This window comes from Myiozetetes cayanensis, unplaced genomic scaffold (genome assembly GCF_022539395.1).
Source record: "Myiozetetes cayanensis isolate MyiCay16 unplaced genomic scaffold, myiCay2020 scf9, whole genome shotgun sequence".
Lineage (NCBI taxonomy): Eukaryota > Metazoa > Chordata > Aves > Passeriformes > Tyrannidae > Myiozetetes > Myiozetetes cayanensis.
Genome location: NW_026088185.1, coordinates 9383674 through 9411561, shown reverse-complemented (window position 1 = coordinate 9411561; position 27888 = coordinate 9383674). Strand labels below are relative to the sequence as shown.

At 39.8% G+C, this 27888-nt stretch overlaps 1 protein-coding gene across 1 annotated transcript in view; it reads left to right on the top strand.

The window, feature by feature from the left end:
- HECW2 (HECT, C2 and WW domain containing E3 ubiquitin protein ligase 2) overlaps positions 1 to 27888 on the top strand; it is a 160025-nt gene that overhangs the window by 77381 nt on the left and 54756 nt on the right. The window contains exons 3-9 of the mRNA XM_050339770.1: positions 1090 to 1197; positions 13194 to 13288; positions 17200 to 17275; positions 18732 to 18901; positions 21102 to 21244; positions 24433 to 24533; positions 25799 to 27136. Of these exons, the coding sequence (XP_050195727.1) occupies positions 1090 to 1197; positions 13194 to 13288; positions 17200 to 17275; positions 18732 to 18901; positions 21102 to 21244; positions 24433 to 24533; positions 25799 to 27136 (2031 nt within the window). The remainder of the gene's footprint in view (positions 1 to 1089; positions 1198 to 13193; positions 13289 to 17199; positions 17276 to 18731; positions 18902 to 21101; positions 21245 to 24432; positions 24534 to 25798; positions 27137 to 27888) is intronic.

The window sequence follows — 27888 nt, the reverse complement described above, 5'->3', positions numbered from 1 at the left end:
ATATGGATTTCTGAAATGTAGGTGACAGTTCTGTAATCTTATGTGGGAGTTCCTACCAAAGGGTAAAGGAATGTGCTTGAATGGGGAGGAGCTTCATGCACAAAGCCACAGTAGGCTCGGTTATTAGTGAAGAATTTTAAAATTGCAGAATGCATTCAAATGTATACAACAAAACAGGAATTTATATTTTTTTGAGTAAAGAACGTCCAGTACCACTGGAAAAAATTAGGATGTTGCATTTGAGGTCACAGGTAAAATTGTCTTGTTAAGAAATAGCTGCCAAAATGCATTGGTATAACGTTACAATGAACGTTCCGAAGAACTTCCTGTACAAAAGAATTTAGCTGGATTTATGTCAGCTTTTTCTGTGTCATTGTAACTAACCTTTGTGCCTCTTCAAGCAGCTTCTCACTCTGATTTTCTTTCATTCATACAGCTTTCTGGGTGTCTGTCTGAATACAGACCGGTAAATAAAAAAGGTCCTAAGGCCCATGTTTGCTACTGTTAGGACAAAAATCTTGATTTCAGAGGGGAAAATACTGATGTTGCTAAGCTGCTCTGCAGATACCGTTTGTTTTTCTGTTCTCTTTTGAATGTATTTTGCTGAACCTCTCATTTCTAGCTCTGGCTTACCAAGTGACAGTTCTGCACTTTGGGCCTCTCACTTGTTAACTCTAGTTACAATTCCACGCTTCCTAGCTAGGGAATGAATGCTGGATTTTAACATCACAGAGCAGGACTGGTGTATAAAACAGTGTGGTAACTCTGTGATGAAGTTTCTATCAGCTGTACACTCCAAACAGCCTCTCTGTTGGGTTAGGGAAGTTTGGGAATTTAATACTGTGCCTTGGCAGGTCACCTCTTACAGGAAACCATATATTTACTTTGGCTGTGTGTCTGTCTGCTCCCTCTGCATAAATTGATCTAGCAACTGTAAAAGAGAAGCCATTTATCTTTTGCCAGTTAGTTTGATTTATTTATTTAGTAAAAGTAATTTTTTGTGTCTGGACCTCTTGAAACAGAGAACCAAGAAAGCTGCTATTATAAATACTACCTGCTGAAGTTATTTTTTTTCCTTCCCTTTTTCAGATGAGAACTCTCCAGCCAATTTCTGGGATTCCAAGAATCGGGGAGTGACTGGCACGCAGAAAGGACAAATCGTATGGCGAATTGAACCTGGCCCCTACTTCATGGAATGTGAGTACCTATTTATCCAGTGTGTATCCCAAGGAAAAAGTGCCTTTGTGTCAAGGCAAGTCAACAGCATGGCATTTGATATCCATTTCATCAGTCCCTCTGATAAACTAAGGGAGTTGATTGTGTTGCCCTGAGGAGCAGCATTTTCCCATGTTTTCTTTTCTCAACATTATAAACATGGAGTTGATCTTAGATTACATTGTACTCTAGGGGTGTTCTGAGTATGTTGCAGTTTAAGGGAGGAAGAAATGGCCTTGTGCAGTGTCAGATAGTATATACAGAGTGAAAGCTGAAGTCTCTTCCCAAGATAGCTTCAAGTTTCCACTGGACAAATATTAATGGTAAACTCATGTGGAGGAAAAGGTAATAATGTAGTAGTGCTTGCTAATGTTTGGTGGTATGAAGGGTAGATGTGTCACTAGGAAGTGCCAACCTCCTGTTCAGTTGCATCAGAATTTCTCAGCTGAAGATTTGTTGCGCTGGGAAATCCACTGGGCAGTTTGGAAATACTGAGAGTCCTCTGTATGGCTAAAATAAAAAGTCTTCAGTTGGACTCTGTAAGGACTATCAGTAACCAAGCTTCAAATCAGAGAGCTTTGCCACTCCCTTAGACAGCTAGGATTTATAGGAAGCTAAGCTACTCTCTTCTGTGCTATTTTTTTTTGTTGTTTTTTCCTTTTTGATGAAACAAAGCTATCTTACCATTTGAAGTATATGATCCCCTAAAGAAACCGAGATTCAAATCCTAGGATGTTGTATCAGAGCTTGCTGGAAACTCTGATGTGCCAAGCATCAAAGTGGCAATCAGTCCCAAAAGAGCTGTGAGTTGCTCTAACCACCTGTTTAGCCTCACAGTAACAAATCTTCCTGCACAAGTTAAAAAAAAAATAAAAATACTCCCACTCTTCACTGTATGCTGCAGTGCTGCTAACTGTAGGTCTTGGCAGAAATTTTTATTCTAATTGACTGATATAACAGCAATACATGTATTTCAAGAGGTGTTGTATACTCCGTACTAAAAATAATTATTAAAGCTTCCTATTTCTAGAACTCATCACTGAATATTGCCAAGTACTCTATGTGTTACACAACGCACTTTATAATAAAGAAAACCACTTTAGTAGGATAAAATTTAATTCCATTTCAGGAGTTCATTACAGGAAAAACTGATTGAACTGAAGATAATGATCAAGAAAATAATAATTAACTGTCCTCTGCCAAAGACAGTGGTATATTAAAGCAGATTAAAATGTCTGTTAGTAAAATTCATTGCCTCATCTTTCTTGTACATATAATCCATCAGTACTGTTGCCAGTAGGGGCAGTTTGACTTCAAGGATGTTCATATCTTTAAGCTGGTTATGCGTTATGTGTTGCTCCATTATGTATTGGGATGAGACTCTCGAACAACATTTTCAGTTCATGTGAGTAAACCAAACTAATGCTTCAAGGACTAATAGTTTGGACTTAAAATCAGCTGCAAATGACTTTGCACTTTGCAACTGACTGCACCTCACAATCAGCTGATAGAAGGAGTGCAGGATAGATGTTCTTTGATCATGGTTATCTTCTCTAGGGAGCAGTTCTGCTGCCATACAATGGACAAGAGACAAGCAATTATGCAGCAGCTGAGAACTGTAAAAAGGAATGTTTGTGAGCATATGTTGCTATTGCACATAGTATGGAAGATAAATATGTCACCAGTGACACTTGTATTTCTAGTGAGGGGCCAAAAATTGCACTGAAACACTTATCTGAGTTTCTGATTCCACTTTTTAAACTAGAGGGCTCCACAGATTTGTGACTGTGTCTGCTCTGCAACCCTTTTTCTTGTAGCTTACAGGTGGTGAAGCAACTCTGGTGCAATTACAGGCAGCTGCTATTTTGGTTTTTCCCTTTTTTCTTTTTTATTCCTGAGATCACTAAATCCCAGCTCAGGCAGACACAGCAGGTGGCTGTGCAGTTCAGGTACAGCCACACTGTTACTGCACCAGGCTGGGGGTGGGAAGAGCTGTGCTGTCAGGGTTCTCACCATGCTCTGCAGACACTGTCACTGCCCAGCCTGTGCCAGCCACAGAGACAAACTTAGCTCCCCTGTTGGCCTCTTTCTTCTGTTGTGGTGCAGGTATAATTTGTCACTCAGTATAGCACTGCATGTTATGCTACTGTCATAGCAAGAGGGAGAAACAAAAGCAGAGGCTAACATTCCCGGTAAATATGTGCCAGATTATTGAGAATTAGGTATTTCTGCTTTAATCTGCCATTATTTTCCAAGTTTGGGAAAGAGCTCTAAAACTGTAGATTTCTTGTTTAGAAATATCTTTCCTGAGAGGCAGAATATGTCAGATACAGGTCATGGGGTTTGTCATATTTATTCCTCACAGTAATGACATGCAGCAGACCATTAGCAATGTCCCTGAATTTTTGAAGCAGCAGCTCCAGTAAGAGGCATGGACAAAATGGGTAAATGGATCGATCTAAACTCATCTGGAGACTAATCACAGCATAGTAATATTGGTTGCATCCAACCTTCTGCTCTCAAACTGGGGCCAACACTTGACCTGCCTGGTCAAGTGTGGTTTATGAAGCACATTACTGAAAACCCTCAAGGACAGAGATTTTGCAGTTTCTGTAGGTAATCTTTTCCAGTGCTGCAGTATTGTCCCAGCTAAAAAGATTTCTCTGGCATCCAATATGAATGGCTATAGCTTAAATTTGGGCTATTGTCCCTTTTAAAATCTCTGATAGAACTGGAAAGACATGAGGTAGTAACATTTGCTTTGCCTCAACCTAGTCTTCACCAAACTAAACAATGGCAGCTCCTTTAGCCTCTTCTCACAGGTCACATTTTCTCCATCCCAGTCATCTTTGTAGCCCTTTGCTGTCCACTCTTCATTTGCTCTGTGCTCCTGAACCAAGGGACCCAAAACTAGACACAGTGTTCCTCACCAGTACCAAGTAGAGGGGGACAGTAACTTCTGTTTCTCCGCTGGTCACACACCTTTTAATGTATCCTGTGAGGTGGTTTGTTTTATTTGTGGTGAGAGCATGTGCTGGCTCATATTAACTTGGTAGCCATCCTGAGCCCAGTTCCTTTTCAGCAGGGCTGCAGCTTTGCCAGTCTGTTCAGAGCTGTGGTGATGCCTGGGATTGCTCCACCCCTGGAGCAGACACTTGCAAGTGTCGCTCTTGAATTTGGTGACATCGCTGTTGACCCATTCTCTACCTATTGCTCACTCTCTGAGGTATGGAGAAGTTCCAGGAGGCTGATGGAAAGCTGAGTATGGAACCAAGGCAGAGGTGGATTCCTGTCCCTACAGGGTTTTCTGGCTTGGAGCTGTTTAATGTTTGGAGCATGGACTGTACTTAATTGCCACCACCTATACACTACAGTGATTGCAGGTTCCCTGCCCTACCCCTACACAAGGAGAGATGAAGAATGTGTGCTGCAAGCCCCAGAAGCATTGAACCAGCTCTGGCAATAAGGACTGATGATGCTTGTTAACAGAATTATGCTAAACAGCTGCTAAGTAACTACAATAATCCTTTAGGATTTACAGTCGAAATTGGCCTAAAGTTGTCGCATCTCTTTGGCAAGAATGGGAATTTAAGTTATTAATGTTGGATGATGAGTTGTGCTCAGTCAGCGTGCACAGCGTGCACTTATCCCAAAGACTTTGGACGTGGTTTTTCTCTAGCAGTGTCAGAGCTTAGGGACATTACTTATCTTTTTACCAGTAACATCTCTGGAGGGCGAAATGCAGAGGATTATAGCATCGCTAACAAGCCATATGCAAACAAATCTCATGCAGAAGGAGCATTTCCATTTTAATTGCATTAATGTTAATCAGTGGGAGTCAGCTGGGTTAGGCCTAAGATTCCTTCTGCAAATGCCTTCTGCAAAAAGATTCGTATCTTTTAAGAAAAACATCTTATGCCTTAATTTGGGAAGCTGTTTTTCCATCAGCGTAGTTGTAAATTTATTTATAGTTTCACCAAGGTCTGTCAAATTTTTGCTTATGTTTAAAGGTAGGCCTTGAATAGGCATTTTTCTGAATATTGTGTTACCGTGTGTCCTCAGTACTGTAACTCAATGTTAAGGTCATTTAATTTATTCCTCCTAAAACCCCTCCCTGTGGATTCAGCATCTTCTGGTTTTTTTTCAAGAAAGTAACAGGTAATGGCATAGTTTGAGATCTGCTCTATTCAGATCAAACAACCTGCAGAAAGAAGGGTGGGGTAAAGTCTCATCTTCATACTAAAAACAGACATTAATTCCCCTCAAAGCATCCAAAATTAGCAAAACAGGGATGATCAAAGGACACTCTACTTGCTTTAGACAAAAATCAACACAAAAATTCTGTAGGATCTACCCTGAGAAGGGAAAATCAAAGGAATCAACAGTGGAGTAATGAGAAATGAACTTAATGTATTCCAGAAAAATAAGCAGCCTCTGAGGGGAGTGGCTGAGGAAAGGGAGGGGGGGAGATTATTCAGAGGAGAAGGAGAACACTTGCAAAATACCAAGTCCAGTTCACCATCGCAAACAGCTGGTGTCCTTAAGCTGTCACCTCGAGACAAAGTGAGTGGCTCTGAACTGCAGGTGCTCCTCTTCTCCCTGGGGAAGGAGAAGTGCTATGTAGGCATGAAAGGGAACTCAGTCATTTTAGAGATTCAGGAAGGTGAATTTGAGAATAAATGTGCCTTATATGCTCTTTCCTTACACAGTAGAGGTGGCTTTCAAACATCCTGCTCTGAGGCTTGCTAAAATGTGAGGCAAAGAAAACAATGACTCACTAGATGGCTCCCTCAAGTTTTTGCCCTGTAAACTACAGAAGGATTGCTAAACACAGCTCTAGAGTTTTCATCCTTCTCCTGTAAAAAGACAGAGGTTCAAGGTTCAATTATTCTGAACAGGTGGCAATAGTGTGGAAGTGCAACACAGTTTAAAGCTTTTGCATTTAGTATGATCATCTGGTATTTAGCATGGCATCAGGCCATTCAGGTCCCCCTTCCTGGGGATGTCAGAAGCTCCCTTGGGACATTGTAGTGGAGACAGAGATGATGGTGATGGTATTCCTTATGGAGAAGAGAGCTAGCAGAAAGATAAAATGAAATGATCCATAAGAAGGCTGGTGATAGAAAAAAAAAGCATAGGAAAGGAAGCTTGAGTTTTATTTAAAACTAGTTGATAACAGCTACTGCTCATTCATAATCTGCAGTTCCTAAGTCAGTGTTCTGCAATATGAGCAAGGACAGGTTGTGTTGAGATGCCATGGGAGGGAGATTTAACGCAGTACAGTCACTGCCACACAACAGGTAACTGTTGCTTATGCATTTCCATACATGTTGTGCCCAGAAGTTAAAAGCTGCACCTGTTCTAGTAGGTAAAACAGGCCAGGGGCTATTTTCTGCAGCTGTGAGCAAGCGACATTGTGACTTGCAGCCATGCAGCCACCCCTTGCCCTGTGTCAGGGGCCACCACTCAGCAGTATCTATGGTTGGTTGTGTGCTCACACTTGAGTCTCTGCCACGCTCTTGCCTGGTTTATTAATATGGGCTTGGGCCAAGGGCCTGCTTTGAGACTGTATTGGCCTTGGATTTATAAGTTATAGTGTTAATTACAGTATCCACAAGAAACACCTTCACCTACTTTCTCTGTCTTTGTTGTTATTTATAACCCTTGATGTCATAGTCATTACTGTGAGTAGAATAGAAATATATTGATTTGCATGTATTTACTTTACCAGTGCTATAGCTTTATGTCTTGAGCAGTAATCCATAGTAGCAGCTGTTGGGATTTATCCAGAGACTGCCAGTCTTGTCACATCAATCATTTCCAAATCACCCCTGGGATGTTTGTGGTTAAATTACTTCTGGTGCCACACTGTGATACTTGGATGCAGTGACTGCACAGATGCTGTGTGTTTTGTACTTAAAATCTCATGTGTGTGGCATAGAATCAGAGAATAGTTTGGGTTGAAAGGGACCCTTAAAGGACTCCAGTCCAATCCCACTGCAATGAGCAGGAACGTCTTCAACTGCATCAGGTTGCTCAGAGCCCCATCCAACCTGACCTTGAATGTTTCCAGGGATGGGGCACCTATCACCCCTCTGGTGAAGGTGCCAGTGTTTCACTACTCTCACTATATAAAGTTTCTTCCTTATATGTAGTCTAAATCTACCTTCTTTTTGTTTAAAACCGTTGCCCTTTATCCTATCACAACAGGCCCTGCTAAAAAGTTTGTCCCCATCTTTTCAATAAGCTCCCTTCAAGTACTGAAGGGCTGCAATGAGTTCTCCTCGGAGCCTTGTCTTTTCCAGGCTGAACAAACCCAACTCTCTCAACCTGTGTTCGTAGGAGAGGTGCTCCATCCCTCTGATCACCTTGGTGGCCTCCTCTGGCCTCCTCTGGACCTGCTCCATCAGGTCCATGTCCTTCCTGTGCAGGGGACCCCAGAGCTGGATGTGGCACTCCAGGTGGGATCTCACCACAGTGGAGTAGAGGGGCAGAATCCCCTCCCTTGCCCTGCTGACCACGCTGCTTTTGATGCCGCCCAGGTTGGCTTTCTGGGCTGCCAGAGCACAGGGCCAGGTCATGTCCAGCCTCTCATCCACCTGCACCCCCAAGCCCTTCTTGGCAGGGCTGCTCTTAATCTGTTCATCTCCTATGAGTAAAAGCATGAGTAGACCATGAGATATATTCAGAAAATGTGGTAATATGTGTGTTTGCTTTGCACTGGAATGTTACAAATGAGGTTTTATGAGGAGTATTCAGTCCCTATTTCCATGAAATTATAACTTGCAGAAATAGTGTATGAGGACTGAAATTGCAATACTTTGTAGCTACCAGAGTAGACTCACAGCTCTCTTTTTTGTAAAAAGCTGATAGATATCAAAGGGAAAAAATATCAATTAAATAATTGAACTTTATATGCTTTTAGCTTTCAAGGGCTGCTGTAGCAAAGAGTTGTTATTAGAGGTATGAACAGAATTTAGGTTTTTTTAATTGTTGTGACCAAACTGGTCAATATTAATGAATGTTCTATAAATGTAATTCATTGCTTTTATCCAATCTTTGTTTTTTACCATTTAAATTAAATTCTGTAAAGGTCATGGTTTTCTCACATGGAATTGTTCCGTGCCTGGAACATTCAGCTGTGTAGTGCCCTGCAACCAGTGCCCTTTCAATGTTCTATCTGGGGACTCAGGGTTATTGTCCCTACTCTATTTATAAACATATTCACTGAGTTAGAAATACTTCTATTATTCTTCTGCTGTTTTTATCTGTTGTCTCTTAACAGCTATTTTTGAGTATCACAACTGAAACGGGATCAAGTCTTTTATTTTTTGCATTTGTGGCAAGCCTTGTTGACTTCCTTAAGCACATAATACCCCCAGTGGTTTTTTTAAAGGTTAGATTATAGTTAAATGCTTTGCCAAACTAGAGCAGAGTAGTCAGTGCTCATGGCTGTAAATAGGACATCTCGCAGTGATGGCAAAGTGAGCGGTGCTGGCAGGGATAGGTAAACTCTGTTACTTCCCGTTTGTCCAAGTAGTTTCCTTTGAAGCAGTTTAGATGGAGAGACCATTGGGACATAAGCATTTTCCGTTATTGATCCTAGTTTATCTAAAAAGCTTTCTTTAAGTCAGCTCAAGTCACTTTCTAGGTGGTTTTCTTATCGTTCCCTTTGTAAAACAAATTCTGTGATACACCTGCTGAGAGAGATGGCAAGTACCTGGAGGCAGCCAGCTTTGGCCCTTGCACTCTGCTGATGTGTTTGCTACTGCTCAGTAGGAAGAAATTGAAAATGTACATGCTTAAAATGATGCAGAGAAGAGAATACTAAATGTCCAAACAAAAACGTAGGGTACCCTGAACTGTCACGCTAAGGAAAAGAAATTCAACTGGCAGGACGTGCAGAGCACTTCAGCATTCCTGCAGCTGTCTGTGAGGTGTTTGATTTCAGATGGGAGACAAACAGGATTTAACACTGTCCCTTTTCCGTGGATTACATCTCCCTTTATAGCTTTGTAAAGCCTGAATGTGAGCGACTCAATTTGTTCTAGCGACAAAGTTTTCTTAAGTAAGTTTTGCAGAACATGCTCTCCTATTTTTCTGGTGAGTTCATGTGCTGTCAGCTTTTTCCTCGTTGAAAGTTGGAGGAGATATATTTCTATCCACAGAGAGCCACAGGTTCAGCCCAAGTAGGTTCTGGGCATCTGGGCAACTGAGGTGTCCAGTAAGTATTGGCTGCTGTGCAGGTTCCATACAGTTGACTGGGAGCACTGTTGTAACCCAACTAGGACTTGACTTGTCTTTTGGAGTTGCCTCTGCCCATCCTTTCTCAGTGGAGTGTGATTCCACCTCCAGTATAGGCGTTTCATTTGAGTAGGATCTGTCTGTTGGAGCAAACTGTTCTTACAGCAAACACATTTGCTCTCCTGCATTATCAGTCTTCTGGAAAGAATGCATTCTTCTAGGATTATGTTCATGCGTTTATGTATTCTTAGTATCTTTGTTTCACAAAGCATTATTTTGATGGGCAAAGGTAGGGTATTAAAGGCAGTAAAAAAGCAGTTAAAGTGAGGAACTCTGGGGAATTAGTGGTATTTTAAAAGCAAGCTATTATTTAGTGTAAGCTGGTCTCTTTAGTATTGAAGAGGCGAGAGTATATGGTCCATAGAGGGAACAGTGCTGTAATTTCATGCAGAAGTTCTTTTGAAATTCAAATGTCAGTGTTGGAGTCCTAGAAACCTTTACTGATTCCAACATTTTTATGTAATAGACCTGAGTTATAAACTATGGTTATAAGATGGTAACAGCTATTAGCTGTAAAAGAAGGCGATTATGGTTATACAGAGTGTTGTGATTACTGAACATATCACTTTTTATATGGCCATGTGATAATTTTAAAAGAATTATAGATTCCTCAATTTCATTTTTGGCTTATTTTTAAATGAAGAAGGAATTTATTGTGGTCTGTATGATGTCTGGAGGAATGTCAGTTACAACAGGGCATGTGTAGTATCAAGAATAATTTCCACATCACCACCCACCCAAATGAAAATATTTTTGTGTTCTGAAATGTCATATTTTATTTAATGATACAGCAAATGGTCCTGTGGTCAGCTACAGATGTCTCTCCTTTGCTGGGTTTACTATTAACTTTTTCATTAAGGGTCACATACAAAGCAATCTAATTAACCTGTTGAGGAAGAAGTAGTGGGTAAAAAAAGAGAAGTGCCAGTTTTCTCCTGAAGGAAACACACGAAAGCAAGATCGGAGGAGAAATGAAAGAAACTGGGAAAAACTCTTGTCAGTGATATGCATGCTAACATGCATTGATAGTATGGGACAGTTCAGAGGAAGCCTGTGTATTAATGTGGCATTGAACTCAACTCCCAAAACATTGAAGTTCTGTTTGCAGGTAATTTAGCTTACTGTTTCTGAAGAGGTCTGTATATTTATGGGACCTTAGAACACATCTCAGCTTACTATGTATAACTATCAAGAACAGTATCAAGATACCTATTTTCAATATATCTGGAGCTCAGGAATCCATCAATCATCAAGAAAAGCTGCTCCTAATCAACTTTTTGTTCTGATAACACATTACAAGACATGTCAAAAAGCTAGATCCTCAGCTGCTTTGAACTGACAGGGTTCCTCTGAGATTTCTTCTTCTGTTAACATTAACTGCAGTTTCTAGCTTTAATAGCCATGAAAAAGAATCACTTAGCTGCCTCTTATCCTATGAAGGGTTTGTATTGTTGCTGTGTATAAAATCCAGTCTTCAAAAAACCCATGTTCACTTTGACAACATCTGCATGCATGTGGTGAGCAGCTTATTTTTCAATTTTGTGCTTAATTTCAAGCCCAGCTTCTCCTGTGTTGACTCCATTGACACAATGCGAACAGCAGATTTGCTGTTCCTCTTGTAGTGCTTTATAAAGCCAAAAATAAATCTGAAGTGCTGCTTCTGTTGGGAAGTGGGAGAAAAAGTCTCCATTTTGTGTTTTTAAGTGCTCTGCCCTTTCTAAATATTTCTATCAGTTAGTCCTGAAGTTTGATTGGTTTTGTTTGTTGGTTTGTTTTCTTTGTTTGTGTTTGTTTGGTTTTTAATTTTACCTATCTGAAAGGGATTGTCAAATCAGTTTCTTGACTGAAACATTTTCTTCTATCACCAGCCATATACAGCTATTGAAAAGTATTGTGTGCTTGCAGAAGTCATTGAGAGAAAGAAATACAAGGATGCAAAACTCGTAACATTGCATTTCAGCCTTTAGATGAATGTACCTGTCAGTGTAGTGAGAATATCTGTCCACCCTCACACTATGGACTGTCTGTGGACAGAACCAGCAGCTGATAACCTGTCCATTGCTAGGTTCTGTTCAGAAGTGATGAATTGAAGGAAGATAGTTAGTGGCAACAGACTGGATAAACGGCAGCTCCAGTAACTCTCTGAAAAATAAACCTTACATTGCAATGAAAGTAAGCAATGTAGCTGCAAATTGGAAGTCTTGGTGGAATAGTTTATTGTCTTACTCTGCTTTCATATAGTCACAATATGTTCTCAGTGTGAATAAGAGGTACTCCAGACTTGAGTTCTGGTTACTTAATATGTGCATTTTACATTGTGGGGAGTCCAATACTTGGTATAAATCCTGTCAAATTTTGCAAGTGCTGAAACTTCAGTTTTATGTGAGCTGGAAATTCTTGTGTATCAGTCTGTATATAAGCATTGTTGGTAGATCAACAGAATTGCTCAGTTTAGAAAGAAACTACAGGTCCTGACCCATAACTTTTAGGTCTGATAAACCTTTACAGGTGATCAGAAGTCCTGTCTGCATTTTGAATTTTGCTGTAAAGCCTGTGGTAAATAGAACATGTTTTGTCTGTGTGTGTGAACTCATCTGTGAGGAGGAGGAAGTGGGATCAGCAGCTCCTCCACCTTCTGATTCCCTGGAGGCACTGTCAGCCTCCTTTGAAGGGTTGTTCTGAGGTGTCTCCTCTTTGTTCTGGGAGGAAGATAGTAAATAAATGTTGATCTGTAACTGCAGCAAATTTAAAAATAAATAACCCTTTTGGCTGAGCAGGCTTGCAAGGTGGGTTTCTGATCATTCTGAGCAGGGATAAGTAGTATTTTATCTTGCAGTGATGAAATGCCTCAAGCCTAAAGGAATCATGCCATATGTGTCTCAAAACCTTATACAAAATATTGCAGTTTTGTGCTTCAGGACTACCAACATATTGTTAAACCAAGCAGAGGAATTGAACTGCCAAGACTTTCACGCACATCCTCTGGTCTGTCTGAGCTGGCTGCTGTAATTCCTGCCTGCCTGTGGCCATTGCTGTCTGCCTGTGGCCATTTCTGTACCCAGAGGTAAACCCTCATGAGCCTCACACAGAAGAGTTATCCCAGTGGAGAAGGAAAACAGACATTGTTCCAGATAGGGAAAATCCCACAGGATCAAGGGCAGCCGTAATTATAGCTGTTGTGCTTGTCTGGAAGAATGCAGAGAAACAACAGGGGAGGTCAGGCTTCAGTTAAACATAATACTCTTTTGTGTGCTGTAAATGCAGTTTAGCAAACAAAATTTCATTCAGTGGGGCCAGAAACATGGTACAAGGTTTACCCTTCCTGTGTTCCAATACGTAAAGTGCTTCCAGCTTCCTTCAGATATGCGTCACGTTCTTCCAAAGTCCTTCAAAACCATCCTAGTGGCAAATGTCTTGGTAGTCCTTATCCAAGGCTGATGATATTGATATAGTAGCAGAAATAGCAAGGTGAAGAATTAACTAAGTTACACTTTTGTTTGTTAAGTAACAGAAGGACCCAACACACAAAGAGGAGGTAACCAGCTGCTTTATTTTTGATTTCCTGTTGAAGATCCATCTGAAGATGGATCGCTGAATGATGGATCCTTTTGTTGTTGCTCTTTTGCCTGGGATCGGTCATGAAGTGTTTAATGTGGCTTTTGTTTTATTTTCAGCCGAAATAAAGATCTGTTTTAAATACTACCATGGTGTTAGTGGAGCCCTCCGAGCTACTACTCCATGTATCACTGTGAAAAACCCTGCTGTGATGGTAAGTTTAGCCTATTTGCTTATTATATTTGTATAAGATGATAGTGTTAACTGTCAAACAAACCTATCAATGTAAGCATCCTAGTTTTACCATTGACAGAAATTTTTAAAAAAATTTTCACAAAATTTACAAAAGGTGGGAAATGCTTCTCATGGTTTTGTATTGCTCATGGTAAAATAACAGTAAAATGTCAGTGAGCTCAACTGAACTCTTTTATGCTGAGAATTTGATTTTACAGGCTTTCAGTTTTGATGCTTACAGTTTACTGTAATTTAACACCATAGCAGAAATTTTTCACACTGATTATATAACTGGAACTGGATCCTTATCCGAAGTCTCCATTTATTCTTATTTGTTAATATTAATAATGAAACTGTTGCTGAGTTAGTGTAAATGAAACTGGACAAAACCCTCTCTTGTAAAAATAACTGAATATTTTGAGTGTTCATATACTACTGAAATTTAGTAATTCCCTGATTATCAAGAAGTATTCTCTTACTGTGCTTTCATTATGAGACTTGTTCTTCTGAAACACTAAAAGTTTTAGAGGAGTTTCTTAAGTTGTTTAAATAAGTAGTGTAAGAAGAGCCTTCCAGACTTGTATCACAGTGCTTATGATGGAAGTAATTTATCTAACAGGTTATCTCTTCAGGTGACATGAAGTGTTATAGTGCAGTTGATTCACTGATATTATCTGCCAAATATTTAAGGTCACAGCTGTCGGGATGGTGTCCTGACAACTGCAGTCTTGAAAGTGCAGTAGAGAACAAGTTATTCAGACTGAATAACTTTTATTCTGAACTCATGCTTTTTCAGCATTGTATATTATATATAGTTTCATGCTATGGCTCTATGATACTGTATGTGCTATACTAGACTTTATATCTCAATATACCAAATGTGAGTGTTTTTTCTCTTAGCATTACAAATGTAGGTGATAGCATCATTTAATTGTCAGATCTTTTTCAGATTTGACTATGAATAATACAGTTTCACAGCAGGCAATGAACCCTTGATATTTTACAGAAGAAAATGTGCTATAGTGAATGAGCTTAACAGCTACTGTCTTTAATATCAATTTATAAACTAAAGACAGTAAGGGAGTCTTATTGTGAACAAGGGAAAAAGTGCATCTCAACCCTTAAAATGGATTGCATGCTGCTCTAGGTCATTACTGAGAAGCAGAGTGATTATACTGAATGGAGAAACCATTTGAACTTGTGTATTCTTTTGATCTTACCATACTAGCCACCAGTAGTTTTGAAGTTCATTGAACAAAAGGACATCTGAACTTCTGTCACCTGAATATGCATTTATTTACTTGGTAGCTACGTGAAGATATGTCTTGCAGAGTCTTTTTAAATTTCTTTCCTTTGAAAGGTAACTCAGGACCCTGGGAATTGTACAAAATTTACACACCTGCTAGAAGATGTAACTTAACATAAATGTTTTTGTTTGCATTAACAGTACAGACTTCCAGTAAGAGTGAGCTGTTAGTTTCCCTGATGAGAATGTTTTAGGACAGGTCAGATGATACTTCCTAAAAATGGCATACTGGGTTAGTTATACATAACTGTACCTATTGTTGACTCTTAATACCTCACATCATTTTTGTGGTTCTGGTGTTGAGCTTAAGCACTGCACCGTAGACAATACTGGTTTCTCCTGTTACTGGTTGTTTCTGTTGTTACAGAAATGCTGTTTGGGGAAGTGGTAAGAGAGTCATGGCCTTCCCTCTCCCATTTTTCAAACTGCAATAAATTACCTCCTTAATTGGATCATTCTGTGTTTTTGCTTTACATGATTCAGTGGGAGATACGTTTCTGGATTTTCTCATACTGATGGTGCATCACACCAGGCATTTCAGTCCATCACATTACTGGATAAGCAGCTAACATTCTATTGAACCAGGAAAGATAAAAGGCCAGATTGAGAGTTCAGAAACACTGTGTTACACCAGATGAGGTAGCCTTTGTGTGCAAAATTCTGAGCATGTATGCTGGGATGAAATTTTTTTACTTGGTGCAGAAAAATTGAAATTGCTGTTCAGATTGTAATGAAATAGGAAAAGGTTATATAGGGAAACTATGGAAGTGCTAGGGAACACTGTTACCGTTCATTTTATTATAGCTGAAGTGTAGACAAATCCTATTTTCTCTAAAGTGAAGTCGTGATTAGTAATGTAAATTATATGGAGCCCAAGATGTAGCTTGGAAAAGAGGTTTAAAAAGAGAAAGAGGGATAGAATGAGGAAGACCTTTTTTGTTCATGGGTAATGATTTTAGCAAGAAAACAGTGTGTGCTAAAATAAGCCCAAAAGAATAAACTGGAGTACATGGAATTCCTCTGGCCTTACCTGGACAGCATCACTGTCACAGTGGGATGCACCCCTTGCTGCTTCCAGGGTATCTGTCTGTAGATGAGGGGACACTGATCCAGCTGGAATTAACCCATTGCTTTTGATGCCTTCATCATTTTACTGCCACCTGTCACTGCTTATGCATCCATATAAAATCACTGGCAGAATAATGTCATGCTGGGTGGGAAAGGGATAGTTTTGAGCACTCTGGCGAGACACATCTTGCCCTGGGAATGAGGAGTGCATGGTGTGAAGCCAGCAGTGAGGAAAGGGGATGGACTGGTTGGTGAGTGGCAGCACTTGCTGGCATGGTGTGTTCCCTCACAATAGCACTGACGTCTGTGGGGATGTCAGGCATCAACGTCACTGTGGTTTCTTCATCACTTTGACTGCTTGTTACATGTGAAGTATTTGACTTTTTCAACGGGAGAAATCCGCACATTTTCTAATTCCTGTGAAATTCCAATGTGCTTGCTGATCATAGTGGGAAGAATTTGAAAGCTAATAATATTAATAGCTTAAAGCAATATAAAGAGAAATGATTACGCACTGGGTTAATGCACAGTGGCTTCCCTGCGGCTTCCACAGCTCCAGAATCATTTATCCATCTGGTAACTTCAAACCACTGTTCAGCTGCTCAGGGCTGCCTTGCATACTTCATCTACGCACATAGGTGTGTGAATTTTTATTCAGCTTATTTTATTTAATCATTCAGTGGATCAGATGACTCTGTTCTATCGCTGGTATTAATCCCCAGTGCTGTGTTTGGCTGAAACTTTTTCTGTGTCACCTCTTCTGCCTGGGAATGAGTGCAGTGCCTGCCTGGGGAACCATTTGTCTTTAAAGATAGCTCCATTGATGTCTCCATGAGAGATTATTCAGCTGAATGCACATCTCCTCTGTCTTGAAAGACAAATTCTTCTGCTAGTTGAAAAAGATAGACATTAATACATGAGGAACTTTTTATTCTGAAGTGGTGCTTTACCTAGAGAGGGATTTCTGTAGAAACCAAACCTAAAAATCTGGGAAGCATAAGCTTTAAGACCATGTTTATATTTAGATATCTGATGCGCTTTTCTCTTTAAAAGGAGCTTTTGTTCATAGATCTGAAGGCTTTTGTTAGTCTCTCTTTGATCTCTTTGCTTTTTTTGTTGCACACTAAATTATCTATTTGTGGAAAGTGACAAAAGTTCCATATGCTGTCACTGGCCAACTCAGTGCTTTGGTATGTATTGAAAATCCACACTGTTTTTCTTATTTTACAGAAAGGAAACTTGTAAAAAAGTGCAGTTTTTTTCTGATTAACATTATCTGCATGTGTATTAGCCTGTACGTGTCCTGTTTGGAAGATTTGACCTACTGGTGGATTAACACTATGTGGCATAAATAATAGATATTTTGCTATAAACAAATGCTGCAGCTAAGCCTGTCTGTGGTAATAGGCAGTAGTTTGTCAGATCCTTCCCTGGCATGCTACCTAAAACTGCCTTATCATCCTCAAGCATGTACAAAGTAGACAAAAACTTCTTTCTTTTTTTTTTCTCCTCTTAAGATGGGAGTAGAAGGCACGGATGAAGGTGCTTCTGGAGCCCAGCACTCTAGGAAGTTAGTCAGCTTTACCCTATCAGGTAAGAAACAACACCACTCTGTGTTTTACAAATTATTGTTTAAAAAAAAAAAAAGTAAGTTGCTGTTCTAAATAACATCAAAGATGGAACTCTTTTCTTCATTAGCCTCTGTAGGAGCACACTCTAGTGGCTTGAAAGATGTCGTTTCCTTAGAGCTTCTGTTTGTTGAAAACCAGCCAGAATCATGAATCTCCAGGAGTGAAAGAAGTGGATTTGATGGATTCCAGCATGAAAAACTTAGAGGAATTTCCACTTTGCGCATTTGGGACAGTTCCTCTCAGATTGAAGGGTGGAAAACATAACCTCTAACTAAAATGCAAGCTGGTTCCATCACTTGAAAAAAAGCAATAGCTGCAAATGGTGGTTTAGAAAGGAAAAAAAAAGAATCCTGTAACAGAGCTAAGCTGTCACGACAGAGAAGTAGCTGTAGGGGTGCAGTCTACCAGCTTCAGTTGTTTTGATTAACACTTTATTCCAGGGAAGTCTTGTGTGAGACTAAAGCATGTTCAGCTTGAGCAAAGACAGATGAAATTTGCTTCTGAATCTTGAAGAGCTGACGATGAAAACATTTAGAGATAGTAGAGGTAGAGCAGAAAAAGTCACTGCTTTTTGCAATGGCCTTTCAGCAGTTAGCTGAGATAGAGCTGATTGGTTGTACAGACCTAATGGAGAAAAACACAAAAGTCTTGTGCTTTAGCAAAGCTGCAGAGGAACAGAGAATTATTTTCCGGTTAAGCTTAAAATCTACTGTTATAGAAAAAAACCCACTCTTTCTTATTGTTGAAGTTTGCACTATCATTGAAGTCCTTAGTCATGAAAATATGCTTCTGAGGAAATTACTATTTATTATTGCAAGTTGCAAGGGCTGCAGTTTTGAAATTTCCATAGGAAGAAAGCAGCTTTTTCAGAAAACTTTGCCTCCTTTTATTTGAGATAGGTGATCATCTTCTGAGTTGGGAGAAAGTGTGCATCATATTCCAGAGCAGACTTGATAAGTTATCATTTATCAAAGACTGAATGTTGGGAAAGTGTGAGTTCACTGCATCACCTCCCATACAGGTTTTTATCTCTTCTCCTTACCCAGAAACAAAAGAAGTACTATGTGATTTATTCTGGGGGGGCTCTGTCTTTCTTTTCATTCTTTGAGTGGAAATACTTTACATGCCTTACTGAGGAAAGTATTTGTAGGTGAGCTACAAGTTTATGCTTTTTGTTTTACAAATAACTGTGTGCTTAAATGTAAATGAGGATGTTGATACCTTTCTTCCTTATATTCTTTTGGGAAGACATTTGATTTCCTGGTGTACAGTATATCCAGTTAATGTATGAGTAATTTTAAGTTGCTTTATTTAGTAATTTACGGTGAATTGATTTCCTGGGTAATATTTTAGGAATGTGCTACTTTGTGAACTGGCTTCAATTTACTGAGTTCCTTCCTTCTTGTTTTGCTTTATAGATATTAGAGCAGCTGGACTTAAAAAAGGCATGTTCTTCAACCCTGATCCTTATCTAAAGATGTCCATTCAGCCAGGCAAGAAAAGTACATTTCCTACTTTTGCTCATCATGGCCAGGAGAGAAGGTCGACTATCATCAGTAACACGACTAATCCTGTTTGGCACAGAGAGGTAATGCATTCCTTTTGAGAGCTGTCTGCCAGCTGATGCAGCGTATCAGGCTTGCATTTTCTCCTCATGCATTAGTCCTTACTCTCTGAAAGCTGTGAGCTTATTTTGTAGCTAGTTATTTAAACTGACACAGTAATTGTAGTAATTTTAGGAACCCTGTTGGTGGAGAGGTATCACCTCTGTATTAAAGCTGTGTATTTAAGCTGCACTGCTGGGAGGTTTTCATTCCCTTCTCTGCTAAAAAGGGGCTGAACTTGCTTAGCTGCCCTGTAGATTTCTTGAAATTGCAAAAATAAATTAACTAAAATGGATTATACGTTATGAGAAGACCCTTTAAGGGAAGTTACAGTATATGAGCATTTATGTTCAGTGATTGCAACAACTGTTCATTTGGAAATGATGTTTTCATTAGGCATAGCAGGTGGCAGGCTTTCAGTTCTGTCATGCAGATGGGATGCTGTTTGGTCCAGCCTCGGCTTGCACTGCTGTAGGACAGAAAACCCGGGAAGGCATTACAGCACCACTCAGGAAGGAGGAGGGGAGAAAGGCAGTCTGGCAGAAGCCACTTTTCCAAATGTGTTTGTACTGGGTGAAGTGTTCAGATCTCAGAGAAGGAACTCAGTCCAACGGTTGTCACTGAGTGCAGAAGAGCCAGGCTGTGCTTTTGAGGATAAATGTTTATGTGGGAAACAAGGGTGAAAGTACTGACACAACGCTTTCAGGACTGGCAAGCAGCCTTCTTGATCTGTGACTGTTTCCTAAAGATGCCTGTACTGTGATGAGTGTTAATGTTTTCTTTAGGAAGATGAAAATTGGGCGGATTATGGAAAGTGTTCCCACAAATTGTGGTCAAACAAAACAAACAGTAAAGTAGAACAGAACAGGGCCAGCATTAGCACTGCTCTGGGGTGCTGGGTTGTGGGATGGACTGTAAATGTGCCAAAGTCTTAAAATCTCCAAAAAGAAAAAAAAAAATCAGAGTTCTGATCTCTAAATTGATTCTTCACCCTTCTCTCCATCCATCCATCTATCCAGTAGTTAGAAAGAAAATTTACTCATATTTTAGCCCCTTTTTTCTCCTCCAGTTCTCCTTGGTTTTGAAGCTTATTAGAAAAGTGATAATATTCAGTGGTGCACACACTGTATCAGCTTGCTATTGCTGCTGTATCTTCCCTGTAGCAATGCTCTGACAACAGCAGTTATGATCCCATTACATATGCTGTCCTAGTGGGGCAGAATTGATCCTGTTTTCCATCTAATAATTTCTGCAAAATAATTCACAATATTATAGCAAACTGAGAATGACAATTTTTTAAGTTCTGTTTATCACAGGAACCCAGTTCTGATTGTTGTGCAGCATGAGGAAGTGTTTTTATTCCTGACCCAGTTTAATTGCTTTTTTTGAATATTTTTTCTGATGTCTACAGCTGAACTGAAAAGTTCCTCCTTTTTGTTCCTTGTTCAATACATTTTTGGCTACCTTTTCCCCTTGTAGGGAAAGGTGGAAGAATGAAGTGAGTAACTGTGATATTACCAGACATCAAGAGATCTTCAGTAAATTAGCACCATGTTGTTTAAAGGCCCCAAGTACAGGAAAAGGTTCTGTTGGAGCTTGCTGAGAACATTTGTGAACATTGGGGCAAAACTCCACAGAAAATTCTTCTCCTTTAGTTACACTGCTTCTGAGTATACTGTATATCCACACTGCCCTTTTGACTTCCTTTCAGTGCATACAAAATGTAATGCAAAGCATGGTGTTGGAAGGGAACTTCTTCTAAGCACAGCCTGGAGTGACACACTTATTCCTTCCTCCTATATTGACCCGGCTACTCTTCTATAACCTGACATAGTACAGCAAGGATTCCTTCTCTTTTTGCTTTCTACTATGCAAATGAAAGAAAGCAGTAGGATATGTGGCTTTCTCCTTTCTGATGTAGACCCTGAAAGTGCTTTTACCTGATGCAGTTTCTTACTGGGCAGTTCTTTTCAAGGAACAGGTAAAAGTTATGGGTAACAGTAAAAAGCTGGTGACATGAAAAAATGCAGCGCTTAATAAGTGATGTTGACTTTAGTTTGCAATATGGAAACTGCTGTCGTCAGTCATTACTTTTGGAGTTCACTGCACATTAGTAGTACTTTAGCACATACTTTCTGAATAAAGGTGTGTTGATACGATGTCAAACATGTTCTTTCCTTCCAGAAATATTCTTTTGTTGCACTTCTAACGGATGTCCTGGAAATTGAGGTTAAAGACAAATTTGCCAAGAGTCGTCCGATCATCAAGCGCTTCCTTGGGAAGTTAACCATACCAGTGCAGAGACTATTGGAGAGACATGCAATAGGGTAAATTAATAGATTCTTAATGCTAACTTGTTTTGATCAGGAAGACTCAGCATCTGGGATACTGGCACAGAACAGCAAATTTTAACTACATCTGTAGTAAAAAATTTAGTAGTAATTTAGTAGCTTTATTGCCTGACTGGAAAATGTTAATGTTTCTAACCTTGTCCTGAATGCATGTACACGTGTTTCTGTTTCTGTGTGTCTGCATTTCTTTACATAAAAAATGTTATTCTCACAGAAAGTGTTACCCTCTGGCTAAGTAGTCCAGAAGCAAGACATTATCACAATACTACATGATTGTGTGCAAATTTTTTAGAAGAAGCAGATTTTATTGACTGAATTCTTTTGCAGTTCAAGTTTGGTTCAATAATCAGAGATTTACTATCCTTTCAGCTAATTGGCCAGCACTGCAAGCTGTGACCCCTTATTTTTAAGAGTGCTCTTGCTACTATGCAATTAAAATTGCCTTTTGCTGTGAATAGCACATTGATGGGACTCAACATTCACCTGTTGTGCTATGCAGAAAAAAATCCTGTTCATGTTTTGATCGTTAACTGTTCTGGTGTAAAGATGAAAGTCGCTTAGAAACATTTAAGATGGTTTATGATGGGTACTGGAGGGGATGGTGGTATCCCCAGATGGCTGATCTAACGAGGTCTTCAAACCCCCACAGGCACTGAGAAGAGCTTGAGACTTGGTCGTTAGGCAGTGTGGTACATTGCAGGTGTGAAGCCAGGTCTGCAAGAAATGTGTGCAAAAGTGTCATTTACATCCAAGACAGCAGTAATTGCTAGGGGTATTATTTTGTTAACATCTATTTACTCTATTTGACAAATGAGAAAAAAATAAGTTCATTGAAACACAGTGGGAGGAACTGAATTGTTCGAGTGCATTTTGTATAGGCCCTGACTCCAAGTCTACTAAAGTTTATGTGTCTCCATTAATTTAAAAAAGCCACTGGATGAGGCCCATGAGGAATGATAGTGAAATAAAATGTATATATTCTTCCCTGAAAGCTTAAGGGCATGGCAGTATCATCACACTTTTGCACAAAAACTAGGATATAATCAGCTGGCCTCCCTTTTCACAGATATTCCCATCAAAGTAACAAGTTGTGCAAATGGAGAAAATCAAATTCAATTTGAAAACAGTTTTCAGCTTTAAGTTTCCAAAGTGGTGTTTACACTGGTAAGTAAAGTAAGAATAAAATTGTAAGAGTAGCTTAAAATTTTCATAGTGTCTTCTGATACAGATTTTATTAAAAAATGTTTCTAAAAAAGCCTGCCTGTTTTTTTGTAATGGTATCCAAGAGCAGTGCAGGTGTATATACAATCTAAATTTTCCAGGAAATGCTTTATCTTTGAGTTTCAACAAATTGTGTTTAGTTGAGCAAGCAGCTTTTTCTAATAAATTTGCACATTGCTATACACCAAAAATTAGCACTGTGATACAGGCTGGTTTCAAAACCTAGCACAGGGTGTTTATTCCTGTGCTAAACACCAAAATGTTTCTCTTCTCTGGGATTCCTAGTGCTGTAATTTCTGAAAATTACCCATTTGCTGTGTCAATCAGTTCTTGTCTGTGTTTTTCCAAACCATTATTCTGGAAGACATTTCCTGTTTTCTTCACCATACTTCTGTTCTGTATATTTGATATATCAAATCTTTTTAGGAAAGGAAAGGCAGTATAATAAATATAGGTGAGTATCTGGTTGGTTTGCCATACTGCTGTTAGAACTGACATTAAAACAGTTTTGCCTTTTATTCTGTAATATATCTGTCCATTTACAGTTTTTGTGTAAAGAGTTTTTGTGTATTTCACTGAAGGATTTGCAAAGTAAAGTAGTGGTTAATATGGACATGAAGTAGAAATGTACCAAATGTACAACCAACTGCTAATTCTCTTGCACTTTGGTTTTTGTCAAGCAAGTATAACACCATCATTCTGGTTATGTGAATGAAAACATGAAATTCAGAACCAGCCACTTTTAGACAGACTGAACTGAAATTCTGCCCCACTTCTATCTGTCATCACAAGTCTGTGTAATGAAGTGGCCAGTGACTTTTTCTTTCCTGGAAAGCATGATAAATGAGCATGAGGATCACCTAGAATTGATTCAGCTGAATACAGAGAAGGCATCATTCATGCCATGGCTTCCTCTAATCTTGAGTGGTCTAGAGCAGTGTAAAAACTGTGGATACCTCAAATATCTCTAGCTGAAGGATTGTAGTTGGAATACAGAGTGATGAATTTGTGACAGGTCCTGGAGACACTTGTGTAATAGTTTAGTGTCCTGAGGGCTGTAAAGCAGCTTGGGGAGAGGAGGCTGCTTTGCCTTATTGTGTCCACTCAGGGCTTCTTAAAAGTTTAAGCCAACTGCTGCAACTTATTTCAGTAACAGCTGCATTTGTTTTAGTCTGTCATTCATTTTGCAGTAGAAGTGCTCCCTGTAAAGGAGAGGTGTTTATACCAGTACAAATTTATATGCATGAATAACTATAATTTCCTAGGGAGATTTTCAGTAGCTCCCTCTTCTCCCTTCAGCTTTCCCAGATGTACTGAGGAGGGCTGAGGGTGTGAATTCTGGCTGTGCCTGATAAGAATGTATAACCTAGGATCTGATCCTGAGTCTCAAGCTGATACAAATGTGTAGTCAAATCTGAGTCCCACTGAACTCAATAACTCTTAAGATTGTATTTGAAATTAAATCTAAGCATTAACAGCTTTTCTAAATCAGAATTCAGAAGTGCTTTATTGAATGAGAACTAAAATATGAAAAGACCATCTGTGACTTTTGTATAGAGTAAAAACCACAAGGGGGCAGAAAGGTTTTGCTAATTATAAAACATTTTGGGTCAGGGGAAGGAGGAGGTTAGGAGAGAGGGATCCTTTGCAGTTTGATTTCTTTAGAACTTAAGATATTTAGGGATATGTGAGAAATGGTGGGGCACAATGCGTATTTGGAATTGACAAAAAATAGTTTATTAGGCTGTTTTATCTGTTAACAAAAGGTATTTTACACCACTGTTCGTGTTCCATACAAATCAGAGTATGTGACTGATTTGAAGACTGTAATAGAAATCACTTCCTATCACACTGACACTTAACTGATAAGGGTGTCTGATACAAAATACTGGAAAAATAAAACCCATTAAAATTTAAAAAGCCCCAATGTCTTTGTTTTGCAGAGACCAGGTTCTCAGCTATAATCTTGGCAGAAGGCTCCCTGCTGATCATGTTAGTGGGTATCTCCAATTCAAAGTGGAAATCACATCATCTGTTCACGAAGGTGAGAATTTGTTGGTGATCTGGATCTCCAGATAGTTGAATGGAGAGAGTTTCTATGTATTTCTTTGTCTAGGGTTTTCTATTGTTGTGGAGCTAATATGCTTTTTCAATTGGGTAAAGTGCCTCTATTATAGACTTTTTTCTCTTGGGATTCAGTGTTTAGATATGTCAGGTGCTGCTTTGGAGATGACAATACCAAAACACCAACACTTGGCATGTTGTTTTTGATTTTGTTAGATTGATTCTAAATGAATCTGCTTATGATTCTCATTTTATGGGATTGATTTGGTAATCAAAGTCCTTGTTTCTCTTCACTCTCTAACACCCTGGGCTGAGATAAGCAGTTGCAAGTAAGGTTCTACCTGTGCTCTGCTCCCCTTCTAGTGTACGTGGAAGTCACTTTGTCCTGTTCCCCTTTCACAGGACCCTGTCCTGCTTAGAGCCAAGAATATCTGTTAGGTTATGAGAATATAGGCTTTCATTAGGCAATTATTTTATTTCCCTTTTGTCCTGTTCTGAAGTGAACTAGCAAAATAATAGTTGTAATAATGAGCTGTAAACACGCTTACAGATGGCTTTTTCATCTCTATGCAGGTTTAATTTCCATGTGGGCTGTCTCCATCTCACCTCTAAATTGAGGCCGCTTATTTTTATTTCCCTCTCATATGTATTACCATATTTTTATGACTATTATTATTACCGTAGCATACCCAATATCTCATGAACATTATGCAAGTAGATTCCCATTCTTCACAAAGGAAAGTCCTGTAAACCAAGTAAAAATAAATGCTGTGTATAAAATTTGGTATCTGTATACAGTTTGGGATTCCCCATGTGATCTCAGATGCTGGTTTGCATGCTAAGCGTGTAATGACAACTGGTGTCAGTGATTAGCTTTGTGTAAATCCTGCTTTTGGATCTGAGAAATATGCTGTGAAAACATGATTCCTTGTTTATGACACCGGCTTTACTGACAGTTTGGCAAGATGTTTGGCAGTGCTTTGTCTTAGAAAGCAAAATGGGAACCCTTTAAAGTCATACTTCACACCTCTTAAATTTTCTGTGTCCTACACAATTGTGTAGACTCACACAGAGAAAATTGCTGTTCCCATGCTGTAGATGCCTCTGTTATTTTAACTGAATTTTTTCCCTTAGTTGTCTGATTGAAATAAGCAAACATCTTGAAAGATGTGCATTTTAAAATAATTTCAGGGATGCAGTCTGTTGCTGCGTGGTGTTTCACATTCAGTCTTTATGTCTCTGCAGATGCTTCACCAGAAACAGTTGGCACTTTGCTAGGAACAAACTCTGTAAATGGAGACTTGGGGAGCCCCTCTGATGATGAGGACATGCCAGCAGGACACGATACATCCACAGTATGTTCCAATGGTCCAGTCTTTGACGAATCTTCTGGAGATGCCATCCTGAGGCACTCTTTAAGGACTAGTAGGACTCTGGAAACCGACCAGGACGAGCTGACCTCTGGTGCTTCCAGATCATCACCTACCAGAGGTCGCCAGGACTCACTAAATGATTATCTGGATGCAATAGAACACAATAACCATCCCAGATCAGGGACATCTGCCTGTGGCGAGCGACCACGTGGAGCCTCCCCAAAACTGAGGAGTAGTTTCCCTACTGACACAAGACTTAATGCTATGCTTCACATCGACTCAGATGAAGAGGAGCATGAGCTACATCAAGACCTGGGTTTTCCGTCTTCCTTGGAAGACGATGGTGGTTTGGTAATGCTTAATGGTGCTACAAGAAATGTTGAAAGAAATGGTGTAAGTTCCTCATCAGATCAGGTAGTGCAGGGGTCTGCAGAGAATGAAAGCGTTTCAGCCTCTGATGCTCCCTTGCCATCAGCTGATGACCAGCAAGAGACTCTCCCAGAGCTTCCGCCATCACAGTCGGCAGGACCTGAAAGCCTTCCAGATTCCCAAACCGAAGCAGCAGCAGACCAGGCTGGCAGTGAGTTGTGTGGCGCTCAGGAGGCAGAGCAGCCCCCCAGCACTGCGGACATGGGAACTGCCGATGCCGCCAGTGGGAGCAGGAGGGGTGTTAGTGAAACAGAGTCCACCGATCAAGGGTCTGAACCTTCCCAGCTGTCATCAGAAACCGAGCAGAGCGATCCTGCTCGCACGGAAAGCGTCAGCGAGGCCAGTACCCGTCCGGAAGGGGAGAGTGACGTGGAAGGGGCAGACAGCTCTTGCAACGAGAGCGCGACCGTGCGGCGTTCCTCGGTTGAAATGCGGTGTTCTTCCTGTGAGAGTGCCAGGTTTCCCGAGACTCCAGCCTTTTCTTCTCAGGAGGAGGAAGAGGGAGCTTGTGCCACTGATGCAGCTAGAGCTGAGGCAGGTGCTGAAACACAGGACTCTGCGAGTACTTCTGGTTCTCTGCCTGCGGTGCAGTTACCTCAGGAGGAAGTACAGGAGGCTGAGGCAGGTGAACTGCAAGACCAAGAGGAAGCAGAAGAAATCTGGCAAAGAAGAAGAAGCCTGCAGGCAGCAGCTGCCCACAGCCAGTCTCAGGATGAAGAAGTTGAAGGAGCCACAGCAGCTTGTGAGGGTGCCACGGCACAGCTTGAAGGAGCTACTGGAGGTAACAACTTCACGAGGCACTTTCTGAAGTGACCTTTCTGCAACCAGTAAAAAAACACTGCAGAAATTAATGTCTGAAAATAAAGATCCTTAATTTCTCATTTTTGTTATATTTTATGATTTTTCCTTTGAATTTATTCTCTTCTTCAAGAGACCCTTGGGATTTTTGGTGTAGAAAAAATTCAAACCTGAAATATCCAAAACATGTTTATTTTGAAATTCAGTATATTTTAACTCTTAAGAGAATAGTGAGCAGGATTAAGAGGAGGAAAGAAATCTGGAATATTACCCTGCTCACTAATAAAAATGGTAATGAGGAGGGACAAAACTCCCAAAACTATGAAATGCAAATTAGAATTTATATTGGGCTCTTTTCTTTTGAATGTTTATGTATTAACAATAAAACATGATGGTAATCAAAAGAAAGTGGAAAAGAAAATGAATTGCTTTTTGGTCATAAGCAGGCTGTTTATCTTCCCTTTCCCAATTCATTTTCTGTACGGACACATGCTAACACATTGGAACCTTGAGAGGAGAGAATGTGTTATCCAAGTTTACACTGTAAAACTCTTACTGATTTTAAAATTATTTTAACAACTGAAAATTTTCTGTCTCACTAAAATCACTGAAAGTAGAAATATGTCCCTAGTGGATTGTTTCCAAGCACATTTAACAATGGATTATCTGTTCAGTTTCTTGAGGGATTGAAGTGTATCTAATCAAGTGGGTTTCCGAATGCATCTTTTTCATATC